At 44.2% G+C, this 15,797-nt stretch overlaps 2 protein-coding genes across 4 annotated transcripts in view; both read left to right on the forward strand.

Annotated features, from left to right (window-relative positions):
* Positions 1–5,241: 5,241 nt before the first annotated feature.
* ccdc92 (coiled-coil domain containing 92) lies at positions 5,242–12,428 on the forward strand. 2 transcript variants are annotated; one of them, XM_067231265.1, is made up of 4 exons: positions 5,242–5,364; positions 7,742–7,915; positions 8,355–8,396; positions 10,677–12,428. In XM_067231265.1, exons 2-4 carry the CDS (start codon positions 7,780–7,782, stop codon positions 11,474–11,476), a joined length of 978 nt encoding a protein of 325 aa, XP_067087366.1. In that variant the 5' UTR covers positions 5,242–5,364; positions 7,742–7,779; the 3' UTR covers positions 11,477–12,428. The 2 variants fall into 2 exon arrangements, with proteins under 2 accessions (XP_067087366.1, XP_067087365.1); XM_067231264.1 differs by lacking the exon at positions 5,242–5,364 and adding an exon at positions 7,048–7,226.
* Positions 12,429–14,587: 2,159 nt separating this feature from the next.
* dtx1 (deltex 1, E3 ubiquitin ligase) overlaps positions 14,588–15,797 on the forward strand; it is a 33,086-nt gene continuing 31,876 nt past the window's right edge. Inside the window, exon 1 of one of the 2 annotated variants that reach the window (XM_067231263.1) lies at positions 14,588–14,649. The gene's annotated coding sequence lies outside the window, so the exon portion shown is untranslated. Of the gene's footprint in view, positions 14,650–14,999; positions 15,346–15,797 lie in introns of those variants that run through there. The other variant, XM_067231262.1, reaches the window with a different exon arrangement.

A 15,797-nucleotide genomic window follows, 5' to 3' on the forward strand; every position in this document is an offset into this window, starting at 1 on the left:
GATGTATAAACAGCAGCTAGTGTTTATTTACGGCTTATGATCCCTTAGCATGTAGCTCATGCTTGCTAGTTCCACACCGGAAAGAGAGAGGAGCACAGGCTCAACATTCCTGCACTGGGTAATGGTGTGCAGTGCTGCACGAGAACGAGTTCTGCCTCCATCAATCTCATGTTATGTTCTCTGACGGCCCGTTTCACATCTTTAAACCTAAACATCTGAAAAAAAGTGTTTTAAAACAAAAGTTTGGTATTTCACTTGAATCTATATGTGAAGTATGTACATGTATGTCTGTACAGTCAGAAATAATCTGTAGGGTTCGTGTGACCTCAGTCCCCTGTCCACAATCCGGACGTTGGGTTCTACTAACACCCATAAATAAACGTGACGTACAGGGGCAGTACCGGGGCCTGCGGCCCAGTCCCAGAGCCCGGTGTGGACCCCTGGACTCTCCTCACCCTGGGCTGGGCCAGTGGGAGTGTTTAATGATGTGTGCTTTAAGGGCTTCCATCACTCTGAGGGTTCAATTGGGCCTGTGAGGACCAGCAAGCAAATATGTCAGATTCCTGTAGTCTCAGAGCAGCGCTAAAGACAGGGAGGTCTGCAGCCCAATCACAACAGGGGGCCTGACACAGTCCTGCCCTGCCCTGCCCCAGCCCGGCCCGGCCCCGTAGCGGCACACAGAAGCCTGGACGGCCTCGACCCAGTAAGAAATCATCACGCTGGAAAGTCTTGAACATCTACTCTGCATTTCAACACCTTATGTTCATAGTTCACTGCTGCAGCGCACCAAAATATTAATGTCTTCTTTGCAAAAAATGCACATACTTCTAAAGTACAATATATAGTAGTATAAACTAAGCCAATAACATCACCACCTTCAACTTTCAATGTAATTCAAAAACCGTTGCAGTTAGAGAATCATTCTATCCTGAGGATGACTGGGAAGTTGAAATAGACTGCTCCTTCCTCCGGTGTGGAACAACTAACAGCTAAAATACTACGAGTCAGCAGAATCTTCTTTACTGTTATGACTAGACACCGGGATCAAATATTTCTATTGGAAACAGTGAAGAAAAACAGCAGTTGGGGCTGCTTCTTTGGTGGAAAAACAAAGAATCTCTGAGCTCTATCTGCGAGCTGTGATTATGGTGGCAAGGCAGAGGTGGTTGGGGTGGTTGTAACGAGAGCCTGGAAGGTTTGGGCTGTACTCTGCTCTGAGGCCAAGAAAGGCAGGTCTGTTTCTGCTGCACCACTGGGGAACATCCAGTGGCACATTGTGTCCATGGCAATGAAGCCACCTTTTAAATATAACAGGCATGTGGAAGGTCATCTTAAGATCTTATTACCAAATTAGGTGGAGAGCCTTCAGGGGTGAGATCATTGTGATTTCCTTCCTAGATTTGAATGTTTTCCTGAAGGTTTACTGCTTGTTAATCTTTAGCTACTGCCAACTATATTTGTTTGTGGAGGACAGAATGCTTGGATTCTCAGACACAACTCTCAGTTCTTAAAACCTTTTTATCATCCCCTCTCTGCTTTGTTATCTCCTTGGAATCCCAATGTTTTTCCATCCTATGTCATTTCACTAGGGCACCAAGTCTTATCACAGCGTCTCCTTTGCGTGTTGAAGGATTCATTATACTGTAACGATGCGGTGCATTTTCCCCATCCAGGCTGGTTGTGTGGTCACCTAGAGTTACAACCACTTCTAAGCCTGGTGGTAGTGCTCCATTAACCACTGGTAATTAAAGTGTCGCTTTGAATTGCATAGGCTCCATTACTTTCCCTGGACTGTGAAAATGAGTTGTTCTGAAAGTATGCTCTCTGCTAGTCCAGCCTCATTACAAAAATATAAGTCACACAGTAGAGCAAGAGTCCATAGTAAACCTTTACACAGACCCTCTGTGACTAACTTGACAGTTTTCTGTTGCAAATCCTGTGTACTAGAGTCACAGGTAAGCTATTTTCAGAGTACTTTCAGAGTTTGTGTTAGCAGAGTGACAGAACAACCAAATGTGACTGTAAATAGCATTCTGTAATGAAATGAATTAATTGAAATAAATCATTTCATTCAGTTACTGTAAATGAAGTGGCAGACTTGGTTTCTTTGATCTGATCAAATAAATGACACATTGAATTCAGTATTGGAGTGATTATGTCTGCCTGCACACGTAAAAACTCTTGGAAAATTTAATTAGGTTTTCAGAGTTTCAGGGCATTTAGCCTTGCCAACCTCAATATAATAACTGTAAAACTATTACAACCTGAAAAGTGTTGGTATTGGCAGTTGGTCAGAGTGGAGGCAATAAAAACTTTGCCGCATTGAATTCTGGGCTGCAAGAGCCATGTGATTGGGTTTCAGTGGCATTTCATGGCATTTGACACATGGTGTTCTTAGTATCTTCTCACCCAAGAGCTGCTGAGCTTTGTGCCCAATGCCGGATTCAGGTCCGTTTAACCATTTCCCTTGCTGGCTGTCCACAGTGTCCTTGATTGACTGTCTGCCGTTTCAAACGCTTATTAGTTCGTTCTAATTGCTTTGCCGGCAGTATGGCCTTGGCCCCCTTTGGTCATTTGGGCCCAAGTCCAACTGCCTTACAACCGTCTGTTAGGCATCACTTGGAACATTTCTGAACACAAATGTCGACTTTAGTGCCGTTTGAAAGAATGTATTTCCTAGAGTTTGTCATAAAAAAGAATTTCAATCTATAGGCCTAGAGGGCAGTAAATCACCAGCACATTTATGGGACCTGCCAGCTTGTTAAAGGAAATCACAGACAGTCAACGGCTCAGGGATGGAGGTAAGCTTGTGGCTGGGGGAAGCTTCTCAGATGGACCCAATCAGAAATATATATTGGGGGTAACACCAAAAGACACCATTCTTCACCTTTGACATAATAGTCCGTAAGTACAGAATTAAGGGGGTTAGAAAAAGGACATTATTTCTAATGGTTGCAGAAAGGAAACGAGAGACACAACATTCCACACATAACTTGTGTCTATGGTTACGCAACCTATACTCCAGAATGACTGTGACAGAAAGCATGATAGAAATACGGTTGTTTTAACTTTTAACTCGTAATACAATGTTATAGAAAATCCAGAATCTCCACAAGACTGCTGGGTTTCTACAGTTTGGTGAGTGAGTCTATCCAAGTGACACACAACATGACACTTTCCCCAGCACACATGATTTAATGCTTCAATAGGAGTTTATGATGGCAGCACTTCCTGTTTCATTTGGTTAGTCTCCCTTCATTTAGTCATTTTACTACCTGTCATGATACCGGATGATGAACACTAACAGCCTATAAGTATAACTAATTACTAGAAGGGTACTGTAAGTCTTGAAAATTGAGGAATATACCGTACCAGTTTTTTTATTTCCGATTTTTATTTAATTTTTTTATGCTTTGGAAAGGATGCTGGGGGAGGATATGTTACCACTACAGTACTGGTTGGTCTATAAGGTTCTGGGCTCTGTGCCAGAATCAGTAAAACTAAAGATATGAGAAGAATTTAATCCTTGTCAAAAACATACCAAAGCCAAAGAGAGAGATTAAAGGCTGCTTCCGTAAAATAACATTTCAGGAAGGAGACAATAATCCCATTTATTCCGTGAGACTTTTTTCTCTTTCTCTTTTTTTCATATATTTTTTATTACATTTGAGACACTTGCTTAGGTTGGTTGTGAAATAGATTTTTTTGTTTTTGGTTCATATCATTTTACGCGGTAGCAGTGCTGCTGTGGAATTCCTCTTGCCAGAGACAATTTAAGGTAGTTAAGTCAGACTGTGGTGGAGAGCACAGGGTGACATTCTGGCCCAGATGAAAAGTCCACTGTTTTCACAATATACCTCAACAGAGAAAAGTAAGAAGCAACACTACTGTAATGCTACGAAATCTGCAGAGAAACCCATAAGAAAACACACAAAAGTATTCAATATGCAGGCTGGGTTTATCAGTTTGAGTTTACTGTATGCCTACTAGACAAGCAGAAAAAATGTCTACCCAGAACAAATAAAGAATTCCTTTGTCGGTCAAGAAATATATTAAAGGAATAGGACTGACAAAAAAGGGAACGACCAGTATAACGTCAAAACCATAACTGACTGAACTAAGCCAAGATAGTAAAAAAAACTGGAGATTTTCCAGTGTGCCTCCTATCTCAGAAACTTGCATAAAGATCAAGTCTCATTACTGAATGCAAATGAACAGGATTCGAAAAACGCGTATGCATTTAGATATAATAATTCATATTTCCTTAATGCACTAAATAATCTTTCATCTTTTAAAGGTATGCTCTCTGAGATATGCCTCAAAAAGTGTAGCGTGGGCTGTCACTGATGTTTGCAAGTTCCTCTTCCGACCACGAGATGGCTCAAGTGCATTGGATCTGAAAACATGTAAGGCTCAGGAATCTGTTGCTATGGAGATGACGCTCGTAGTTAACTTTCTAACTGGACATGGCTACATTGGTGGTGAACAACCAATTTAAGTAACAATCAAGGTAGACTAACTAGATTTTTTTTATGGAGGAACTAAGAAACTACTGTACAGTAGTCAATGTACAGTAGTCAACGTAGCTAATAGAGCTAGAGATACATTGTTTCGAGAGATTTACGTTAATTACGATTAAAAAATATCAGTCTGGTTCTTAAAAAAAGATTTAAAGAATCATAGCTCTAGAGCTATAAGTATCACTGTACGCTGTAAAATAAGTAACTAAGCATGTCCAAAAGTGCAAATTCACAAATGTAAAATATAACTCATTATTGCTTTAATAGAAAGTCAATGTACCTTGTATCAATGAGAGTGAATCTTATTCTGGTGGGTGAGAGGAATCAGAATCAGAAATATTTTATATTCCTTTATCGTCTGTGTGCTGGTGTGGGAGGCAGGTGTGATAATAGGCTATTCTCTGGGATTATTATAAAAATGGTGTCACTGGACCCTACTACATTTAGTGAGGCTGAGAAAACTAGCCCTCCCGTCCACCCCCTCAAAAAAAGAACATAAGAAACTATTTACACGTTATTTATTATGTTATCAATGCTTTTAAACTAATTAACTAATATTTAATTATTAATTTAATTTGGACTACTTTGGTCCTCTAAATAGGACTGGTAAATATAGTGATTTTTTTTTCTGACTTCCCATGATGCATCGCTGTATTTTGTTGTAGCTCAGGGAGATGAGAGAAATCTGACACAGCTTTCTGTCTAGCTGCCGACCGACAGAGGATCACTTGACATCATCAACACAATGCAGAACATGGCATAACCGGCTTAGCCAGAAAGGCTAGCTTCTGCTGAAACAATTCTACTTATAGAGAGTATCCAACTATTTTGTCACGTTTAGCCGGTAGGTACCATTATAGGTTGTCTGTTTACGTTAGGGTAGCTAGCTGATTTCATTGACAGCTAGTATCGTTAGCCCCGTAATTACACCTGCTGCTGGATGCTATAGTATTATCAAGTTCATTGGCTTTAAATAGCTTCATTGGCAAGTAACGTTAGCTAGCTCTAACACGAATAGTTCTGTGGTATAACGTTAATGACATGCTAAATTAGCAAATGAGGCATGCGCGGTGCTGCTGTGTGTACAGCCACACAATCAGAATGAATGTACAGTACTACCCAGCTTATCTTATCCATGAATTTATCACTGATGGATGTGTGGTCTTTGGTTAGTTACTAGCATGCTAATGACCTTAGCTGTTTGTTGACAAATTTGGTCACCATCAAAGTCCTTCAGATGCAGTGTATGAAAGTCGTATCGGGTGCTGTCCGCAATGCAGGTGCTGAAATAGGAAAGTGCCTGGGAAATGTGGAATTAGCTGGCTAGATATCTTGCCTGTATAAACGTTAGCCCCAGTTATCTAACGTTTGCCAAATACTTTATACTACAATTCAGGCTGTTAATTTTCTCTAACTGCCTGCAAATTTTTTTTTTATCAACAAATAAAGTGCTTCACGTTATTCAAAGGAAGGCAGTACTCAAACCAAAGTACATAGAGAATGAAAAGAGTGAAAAAGAATGAGATCCATATCACATGTGGTGTATTTACAATACGTTAAAGAGGATGGGAGCCACAGTTGTGTTTAGTGCTGCAGTTCATTGATTATTTATGTCTGTGTATTCAGTGTGAGGAAATGATGGTTATTGTATTGGGGAAAGGGGAGGAGAGCATTCAGAGATACTAGTAGGTGGCACATTGTTGTCATGGTTTCATTGTTGTCATTTGATTTGTATTCATTAGAAGGAAGACAGTTGGCTGTGACTGTAACAGGGATGTAGTCTAATGTGATGTCATTTGTAAAGGTTTGTGATCGCTTTTCCTGTAGCTAGTATGGTTTTCGTACGGTGACCTCAGCCATGGTCATAGGAATGTATTCTGTTTTTAAATTGAGGATCAGGACCCCGATGATCAAACTGAAGCTATCAGCATCCGGTCTGTTCCAGGAAAAGGGGGTGTGATGCACGAGACTGTGCTTGCGATGCGAGGTGTACAGGAAGCACTTGGGATTACGCATCTATTATAGATTAACTCTGTATGACATCACCGTTTGTGTGTATGACTCAACTGTACTGGAGGTCATATATGACTGATACACAGACGGATTTTCACCTGAGTCTGACTAGTAAGGAGCATGTGCTGGGATTCCATATGAGGTGATAGTGAATGTTTTATTCATGTTGGTGAGCAGATGATGTAAGAGGAAGAAGCCGAAAGATGTTTTATTGAAGCTCTCTAATGTATGCAAGGGGAAAGCTTTTTCTGTGTTTCGGCACTCAGGGAGGGTGAATCAATGTGCCCCCCCCCCCCCCCCCTCCCCCCCCCCCCCCTGATCCCAGTGGTGTTGTTGGGGAGAGGGTGGAGACAATGGAGCTGCTGTGACTGAGGGATGGCCCTCTCTCTCTCTCTGGAAGCAAGGGCGTCCAAGGAGGGAGAGGGGGCAGAGGGAGGGGGGCCGCGGGGGGGGGGGGGGGGGCTGCCTTATGCCGCACCCTGTGTCCCTGTGACGTCTTCCGTGTTCTGAGGATTTGTGAAAACGTGGGTTACTTCTCTCTCAACGTCTGTGTGTTATCTGGGCAAGGATGGAGATGTCTTTTTTCTTTTTTTGGGCTGCCTAGAAATTTGCCTAGTCTTTTTTGAATACCTGTTGATAAAAACTTCTTTCAAATACAAGAGATTGTGGGAATTGAAAATGGCTTAACATCAGGTAGGACACCTTAGCACAGTTTTTGGGGAGTATATATGCGGAGGCAAACAGCAAGCTTTTGTTTAGGTTCAGTGCTAGTAAAGCTATTACAAACGATAAGATACTGTATGTCCCTAGAGATATGGAAGCCAAGACTGCCCACTCTTATTATAAAATCAATAGGTCAACATCAGCATTTTTTGCCTATTAGAGTAAGCAAACAAAGCAAGGGAAGTTGTATCTTAAAAGCTCCATTATAGCTATCTGATGTAGCCTTTTCTAAGCTAACTTATTTTCACTGTTGTAGCTACTCTTTCCTTCCTAGATTCTCCGACTGTATGACTAATAGTCAATGCTGTTAATGGATTTGATGGTGTTGCCATGTAGAGATTGTTCAGAGTATCACCCAAAAAGGATTAGAATTGGTTGGCCAGTGACACCGTTCTGCCAGAGCCCATCCCAAATATCTGAGATGGGGAAGCAATCCAGTAGGGGACCAGAGTGATGATGTTGTCCTTCTGCCGCCTGTGTGTCAGGTGTCGAGGGCTGCTGGGTGTCTAAGTAGTGTCGACCGATGGCATCTGCCAACGTTACAATGGAGAATCAACTGCACAGCGCCCAGAAAAACCTCCTCTTCCTGCAGCAGGACCACGCCAACACTCTGAAGGGCCTCCACTCAGAGATCAGACGGCTACAGCAGCACTGCACAGGTAAACATCCCCCGCCCTGAACGACACGCCGACACGACACTCCTCTAGAGCAGCTCTGCAACTGGACATGCATCTGCTTCCTTAGCAGCAGCATCGACAGTCCGAGCAGTAGACCAAAGTCACGCTGGAAAGCTGATTATTATTATACATGTTTCACTATGCTTTAGCCCCGACAGTCCCATAACCCTGTGTGACCTGCTGGTGCTAAGCTGGCCCTGGAACTCTCACTAATCCTGGGGTCGGTGAGATGCTAGCCACCCATCTGGATGAGCTAGCTGCTGTTGTTGTTGTTGTTGTTGTGCTTCTGACCAAATGCTGCTTGCTGCCCCGTCCGTCTGTCCTGATCCGGCCTGCTCCTTGACGGAGCCGCCCACCGTCCCAGACGAACCCGTCACACCCTGATCTCATGGTGTCATGTGACCCTCTGCTCTGTTTACAGACCTGACATACGAGCTGACGTTGAGGAGCTCTGATCCATCAGGTGAGACCTTCCCTTGCCTCCGCCACACAAGCACAGGTTCACACACACACACCCAGCGCACATATCAGGTTCACCTGTTGTGCCCCTGGCGTTGCTTGGATTAGAGGCCGCTCTGGTCCTTCGTTGCAGTGTGAGCTGTAGTGAGAGTGGGCGCTGAATGCTAAGTTAACGGTCATTCTTTCAATTCTCCTTTTGTATGGCTAGCCTAAGATATACCAGTGTCTGCATTCCAGCCAATGTACTTACTACACCAAGCCAACAGTGTTTGCACACCTTTTGTTTCTGATTTAATACTGTAGCCATCCCCACCAACCACAAATCCTCTTTTGTATAAATGATCTGTTCAAATGGTTAGTTTGGCATAGGATCGGCATTTGCCCAAAAATATATAACACACATTGACTTAAGAATAGCACATGTCTGACTTAAGAATAGCACATGCATCGAATCAGTTGTAGCATGCTTTCTCCTCAGCGATTAGAAATAGTAAAAGTGCCACGAGGACCAGGCCCTTCAAAAGCAGCCAGGCTATAAATAAGGCAGCAGCAGAACAGAGCCCCCTCTCTCTGTGGAGCCCATGCCCAGGGAGACTGCAGAAACCACCGGCTGTATCCTGGTAACACGCTCCCACCCAGGAAGCGCTGCAGGACCCCTGCCGTTTCAGGGGGCCCCTCCCCCCACCCCTGACTGCTCACCGCCAGGCTCGCCACCCCTCCCCCCGTTACCCAGAACATGCCAGAGTCACAACAGAGGCCTGATTCAGAGCCGCAGTAGAACCATCCGTGGTCAACCAGCGGAACGGTCCATGGTCACTCGGCAGAACGGTCCGCGGTCACGCCGTGGAACCATCCGCAGAACCCTGTACACTGTGCCCTGACTGTAAAGCAGAATCAGACAAGGGTCCAGTTGTATTCCATGTCACATTCCTAATTATAGAATGGGACACAGGATTATATTTGACATCCCTTACCTATAGGATATAAGATCTATATTCTACCAACACATTCAATATCGTAACCCAAAGAAGCCAAATAGAATGGCTTGACAAGCAGTTGCTGATCTCTGACCTCAGGGTTAAGCTAAGATGACCTATATTAACCAGAAATTAAGCCTTGATCTTTGATTTTCTGTCTCTAAGACTGCTGAAACACTGAAGGGGTCACCAGCTTCCCAAATAATCCCAGTGTGGCCACACTGCCATCCTCACTGACAGAGAACTGTGTCTGGCCCTGTTCTGAGCAGTGCTGTGGAGACAGTGGTGAGAGACAGTATTAGGTTTGTGTGGGACAACACGCAGATTGCAGTGCAGGAAATTAGATTAGGTCTGGCAGTGCTAATGCACGGCCGGCAACCTACTTAGTGCAGCAGGGCAGTTCCAGCTGGGGCCCAGTACAGAGACAACAACCCCCTTTTACTGGGGTAGAGGCACCAGTAACCCCCCCCACACACACACACACACACACACACACACACACTGCAGCTCAGGAAGGGATTCTGTCTATCAGAGATAATGGAACCAGAAAAGCTCCCTATGCCTGGGATAGCCTGGGCTAAGTCCTGCTGTATAAAGGCTGCATGGTAATTGTAGTTTTTCCCCGAAATCCAGGGGTGGGGTGGCTGAGATTTCATTCGATTTCTCTATATGATCAATGGCAATGTGATCCAGGGTTATAATGTAGCATCACCTGGATGAGACAGATAGGCCTGCATCTTAGCTCTGTGAGGGAGTTGCCATGGCTGCCAGAGGGCGGAGTGGGGTGATGTTGGGGAGGGGTGGGGGGGGAGCAGTATTAGTACAAACTAAGGGTAGTAGGGATGATGAAGGTCAGAAGAGAGCCGTGCCCTGCTATCGACCAGAGCTGCAATATGAGACAGGGAGCTCTCTGCTCCACTGCAAATAGGTCTCCACAGCCCAGACTCTCTCTCGCTCTCTCTCCCCCCCACCGACTGATCTCAGCTGACTGGCTCAATCCATGATTAGTGCTGGCACTCAACGGACTAATGACAAATAAATGTGTGCGTGTGTTCGCCTAATTGCCTTTGTCTTGGCTGCCTCTGTATACCTTATATCTGTGTTTGTGTGAACCCTACTGTACCTAGTAATCAGAATCAGAAAGGGTTTTAATCGCCATGAAAGCTTGCACAAACAAGGCATTGACTTTGGCAGGAAGGTGCATACATTCAACATATAGGAATACATCTTAAATGAGTGGTGCAAGTTCAAAGTCTAATTATACTAAACCTTAGTATGTGTGACCTTGTGTGTTGCTGTGTGCACAGACAACAGCGAGGCCCGATGCAGAGAGCTGCACGAGAAGTGTGAGGAGCTGGAGGCTCAGCTGAAGCTGAAGCAGGAGGAGAACTCGGAGCTTCTGAGGGACCTGGAGCAGAAGAACGCCATGATCTCCGTCCTGGAGAACACCATCAAGGAGCGGGAGAAGAAGTACCTGGAGGAGCTGAGGATGAAGAGCCACAAGCTGGCCGTGCTGTCGGGGGAGCTGGAGCAGAGAGCCAGCACCATCGCGTACCTCACCTCTCAGCTCCACGCCACCAAGAAGAAGCTGCTGGCAGGGAGCTCCTCGGAGGGCAGCCCCAACGTGAGCCCCGTGAGCTCCTACAAGCCCACCCCTCCCCCCGCCAAGGACCGCCAGCCCGAGACCCCCCGCCGACGCATGAAAAAGAGCCTGTCGCAGCCGCTGCACTCGGAGCTGACGGAGCTGTACCGCCTGGGGGCCGACGGGAGGCGCGTGGCCCTCCGCGACGCGGTGGACGCCATGCCCGACCCCACCCCCTTCCTGCAGGCCGCCAGGGATACGCCGGAGCCGCACGTGCTACGGGAGCGCCCCGCCGTCATCCCGCCCATCGCCTCCGAGCGCTCCTCCATGGGCGCCTCGTCCAGCCCCCGCCACAGCCCGGCCCGGGACCGCCAGCATCGGGCCCATGTGGGCGTGGCCCACCGCATCCCTCACAACACCCCGCCCCTGGCCCCGCCCCAGGCTGAGCTGGAGACGCTGGCTGTGGACCAGGTCAACGGGGGCAAGGTGGTGAGGAAGCGCTCCGGGACGGACAGAACAGTTTAAGCGCTCACACCCTGGAGGGCGACAGGCAAGCTTCACCTACTGTGTACCCGGCTGCTTTTTATGCAACACCGCAACAAAGAAAGTAAAATGGAAAATGGACAAAAAAAGAGAAATCCACTTTGTTTGAGTACTTTTTTTTTCCATAAGTAGAAATGGGACTACTATGAGCATGCCAAACGTTTTGTTTTAAACCCCATGTGACTTACATATCCTGTCTTTTCTCTCTCTGTCTCTCTCTTCACTCCGTCTAACATGGTGCACTACTTCCACCTGCCAAACATCTGCTTTATTGCCTGCTAATCTGGTGATTCATATACATCTAGCCACGGTTACTACTGGAAATTCCCTTCATATTTCATCTGGTCAGCAATACTGCCCAGTCATATCAACAAGTAATATAATCCAATCTTCTTGTAATGTAAATACATGAATAACACGCTAGGAAAGAATATTAATGTGCTATTGTAATTGTAACTGGTGGTACTTTGCCGGTTATTTATGCATTGGGCTTTGGGGGCAAGTTTCAAGGAGGAAGGAGCTCTAATTGTTGCTGCCTGGCAACTGATTTGCAGTTATCAAATGGTTCAAATGCAGTAAGAGAGAGAGGTGTGTGTGTGTGTGTGTTGAGTGAGTGAGTGAGTGAGTGAGTGAGTGAGTGAGTGAGTGAGTGAGAGAGAAAGTGCGATTGTGTGAGACTGCATGGAGTTTGTGAGACCAAAAGCTTTATGAGGTTACAATGCTGTGACATGGGCATTTACAAAAACATCACGGTCACAATCACTTATGATATGATCTGTTCTTAATTATATATTTTAAATGGTAAAGGATTTTTATTTATTGTTTGTTTTGATATAGAAATGTTACGTCAAATGAGTTGCATTATAACCACATGCTTTTCACCTCACATACTGGTCCTTGAAGACTATGTTACAATAAAGCAAGCAATTTCTTACTCCTGTATAATGTGTTGAGAAACTCAACTCTTCAATGTTTGAATGTTGGAAATTGAATTAGTACAGGTAAGTACAGCAGTACTCGGGTTGCGTGCCTGTCCCCTGATAGCACGCAGGTGTTGTCAATGGATCAATCAGAGGCGGAGCTAGACTACAACAAAGAGCGGAGCATTCTCGAGGGGCCCCTTCTGATAAAGTAATAAATAAAATTCAGAACTGCGGACAGCCCTACACATGGCTTATCTGTAAACAATACTTTAAGTCATTACCATGTAGACAATTCAGTGCATCTTTGCTGAAAATAAAGTATCCACTTTATATTGTCAAAACAGCTAACCTGCAGGTTAGCTATCCAGCATGTCATTCATTCACCAGTTGAAACAAGCTGATTCAATCAACGGTGCCAGCGTTGTTAGGCTACTCAGCTCTGCTCATCTGTCCGAAAATGTGCTTATGCTAAGTGAAAGCAATGCCCTCAAATGTTCTACAATAATTCAATGCCTCTTCAAATACAGACACAGCGGTCTGCAACACTACAAGGCCAATTCAAACACAAAATAGACACAGCGGTCTACTCAAACATAAGAGACACGGCGGTCTACACAACACTACAAGGCCTATAAAGTAGAGAGTGGTCTACACTCAAAAACAAACAGGTTAATCCAACATTCTTATCTGATTTCTGATGACTGCTTATGGATGTTTCACTCACCAATTGTTTTCCCTGTTCAGCATGGCAGTTGAGTGTCGTCCATTTGTGTATTTCACCATCCTCCATAGAACAAAATAATCATAAAATAATCAACATGTTATCAAACTTTGTACACGTCACAGTCACTTTCAAAACTTCATCCTCCTGTTTTGTATTTGAAGTTCGTTTGGAAGCCACTAGGTGTCCACCTTGGGCAACAGAACCGGTGAAGATTTTCTCAAGTGACACTGCAGCGAATAATAAACACCACAAGTAAAGACCACAAGTAGGCCTATAACCTATTCCCTTTGTTCGTTTTGTTTTTAAAACTTTTAAAACAATTGACTACCATGTACCCTGAATGTTCGCATTTAGCAATTATGTTCTCACAATACTGGCCAGGACGTTTTTTAAGTAGTTTGAGGCTGTTGATTAATGGATGCGTGCTGCCCTCTTCTGGTAGCATTTCCAACATCATGACATCACTAGCAATCCATCGCGTGCCCTCTCGCACTTAAGCGGTTCGCGGGGCGCTAAAGCATATAGGCTATGACAGACGCACAATAAGACAGCGTATAATGCTATCTGTTAGCACAAGTTGTGGTCAAAGTCTGTCTTTATTAAATGATCCAGCTTGGACATAGTAGCCACCTGAGTGAGCATGTTTGTGATCTTCAAATATGTGTGTTTTACATTGGCAGTCCCGTTAATACCAGTATGTTTACTAAAATGTGGTAAATGTGCATCATTTTACCATTAACAAGTGTTGGGCCCCCAGATGCACCCCCACTTTGAAAAGCACCCCCTCACATTTCGTGGCAAGGCCCAACACAGACCTGCCCTGAAATGCACCCCCTCTATTGTAAGTTCTGTATATCCCAGAATCAATTATTCTTACTGTACACTGGGGGGGACTAGTATGAGTAACCAGAGTAAGTTTCATGCATGTGTCACTTTCCTAGTCAGAGTTAGCAGGGGGTGCAGTGCATTTACATCAAATGAAAAACAAGGCCTGTCCTGAAATGCAAGAACAAGAAATCTAAGAACAAGAATAGTATTGGTTTGCCTTCATCATTATACGTTTTGAATTACGAGTTTTAAGGATTTTGTGTAAAGAAGAACACCAGAAGAACACAAATAACCAACGTCATTCTCTTTTATTCTCTAAACAAAAAACTACTATGCGAGACAGCTGTCTCCCCTCCGTTTGTTTGCGATATCGAGACAATATTTCACTTTTTGATTCGAGTGTTTGTGCGCACTCCCGCGAGGAGGTGCTTTTCAGGGCGGGGGTGCATCTGGGAGCACAACACCAGCATATAAACCTACTCCCTTAGAAAGCGCTCTAATGACAACTTAAGACGCCATGGGCACCCTGGACCCATATGTCCGTATAAATGTATTTAATTAACTTTGCTTCACTGTGCAGCATTAGTTCTAATCAACTGGCTGATTTGAACATTGCCCACAATATCGTCTATCTTCTGTGGTCTATTTGGAATGGGTCCCCGACCCGGTCTCTCTTTAAGGTAGCCTACTCACTATTCTCATTTTCTGTCTCGACGTTCTAGTTGCCTGCGTCTGTAGCCAAGGGAACGGTTAAGATTTTCACGTTCAGCGAGACATGTGTCCATGAACCTTTGTGCGTAATTTTGGACCAGTTTTGCGGTTACATCGGTTATTTATAATATGAGCGCATGAAAGTAAGACAGATTCTAAAGGGGAAATAATAAAGCCTAGCCTACCTCAAGGTGGCCCTGCAGTTCACGTTCGGGAAATTGTAATTAGGGCATGCAATTGACTGTTTATACATAGCAGAGTTAGGATAAACCGAGGCACGGAAGTAGCCTATAACAACCTTTTCTTGGACAAAGAGCGGAGGATTGTCTTGATTGTTTAGGATACCATCTCCAAAATCTCATGTATTCTTCATCTAAGGATCTGTAGAGTCGAAGAGGATTTCTGTCACGAAGATTTGCAGATATAACATATAATTTCAACAGTTTCTCCTACTGCAGTGAGTGAACATCGGACGAAAGCTTGCATTATTTGCGCCTTGTTTTTATTGCACGGCAAGTTCGGGGACATATGCTACCTTTACCTGACAGACATCGCAACCCACAGGTCTGTATGACGACCAACATCAAGGAATCAATGCAAGCTTGGCTGATCTAGAACAATAACCTCCATGTCCATATCGCGCCGCAGAGCGTAAAATATATCTGGTAAATACATTTTATTTGATGTTCGTACCATTTTATGGGTTCGTAGCCTATGCGAATAAATTATAGGCTACTATAAACAGTATTTAACAGGTAAAACGGGATCGCGGAATGTATCTGTTTTGATGTGTAACGTACTGTACAGTAGCCTATATGCGTCTTTATCATCATGGTCAACGCAATTAACGCATTTGTTGGATAACCGTATTATAACAAATGTAATTTTTTGTTGTTGTATGAACTAAAACCGTAGATAATGTTCAAGAATAACCCGTCATGAGTTTTTAAACGGGGGGTTGTTGAAGCCCATGGCTATCTTAGATCTCAAGATGTCGTTTTAAATGTTCATATTTTGTGCAGATAATTCTTCAGAAAGGTTTTTGGCCTTGGCCGTTGAAACTATTGGCTGGTCTCATATCTTAACACTTGGACATTTACGCACATATACAATAGAC

Source organism: Osmerus mordax, chromosome 28, assembly GCF_038355195.1.
Source record: "Osmerus mordax isolate fOsmMor3 chromosome 28, fOsmMor3.pri, whole genome shotgun sequence".
Lineage (NCBI taxonomy): Eukaryota > Metazoa > Chordata > Actinopteri > Osmeriformes > Osmeridae > Osmerus > Osmerus mordax.

Bases quoted from the DNA above. Each gene is read 5' to 3' on its own strand.
- ccdc92 (XM_067231265.1), top strand. From the start codon at position 7,780: ATGGCATCTGCCAACGTTACAATGGAGAATCAACTGCACAGCGCCCAG. The intron at 7,916-8,354 runs GTAAACATCCCC...CTCTGTTTACAG, and splicing joins GCTACAGCAGCACTGCACAG to ACCTGACATACGAGCTGACG. The intron at 8,397-10,676 runs GTGAGACCTTCC...CTGTGTGCACAG, and splicing joins GAGGAGCTCTGATCCATCAG to ACAACAGCGAGGCCCGATGC.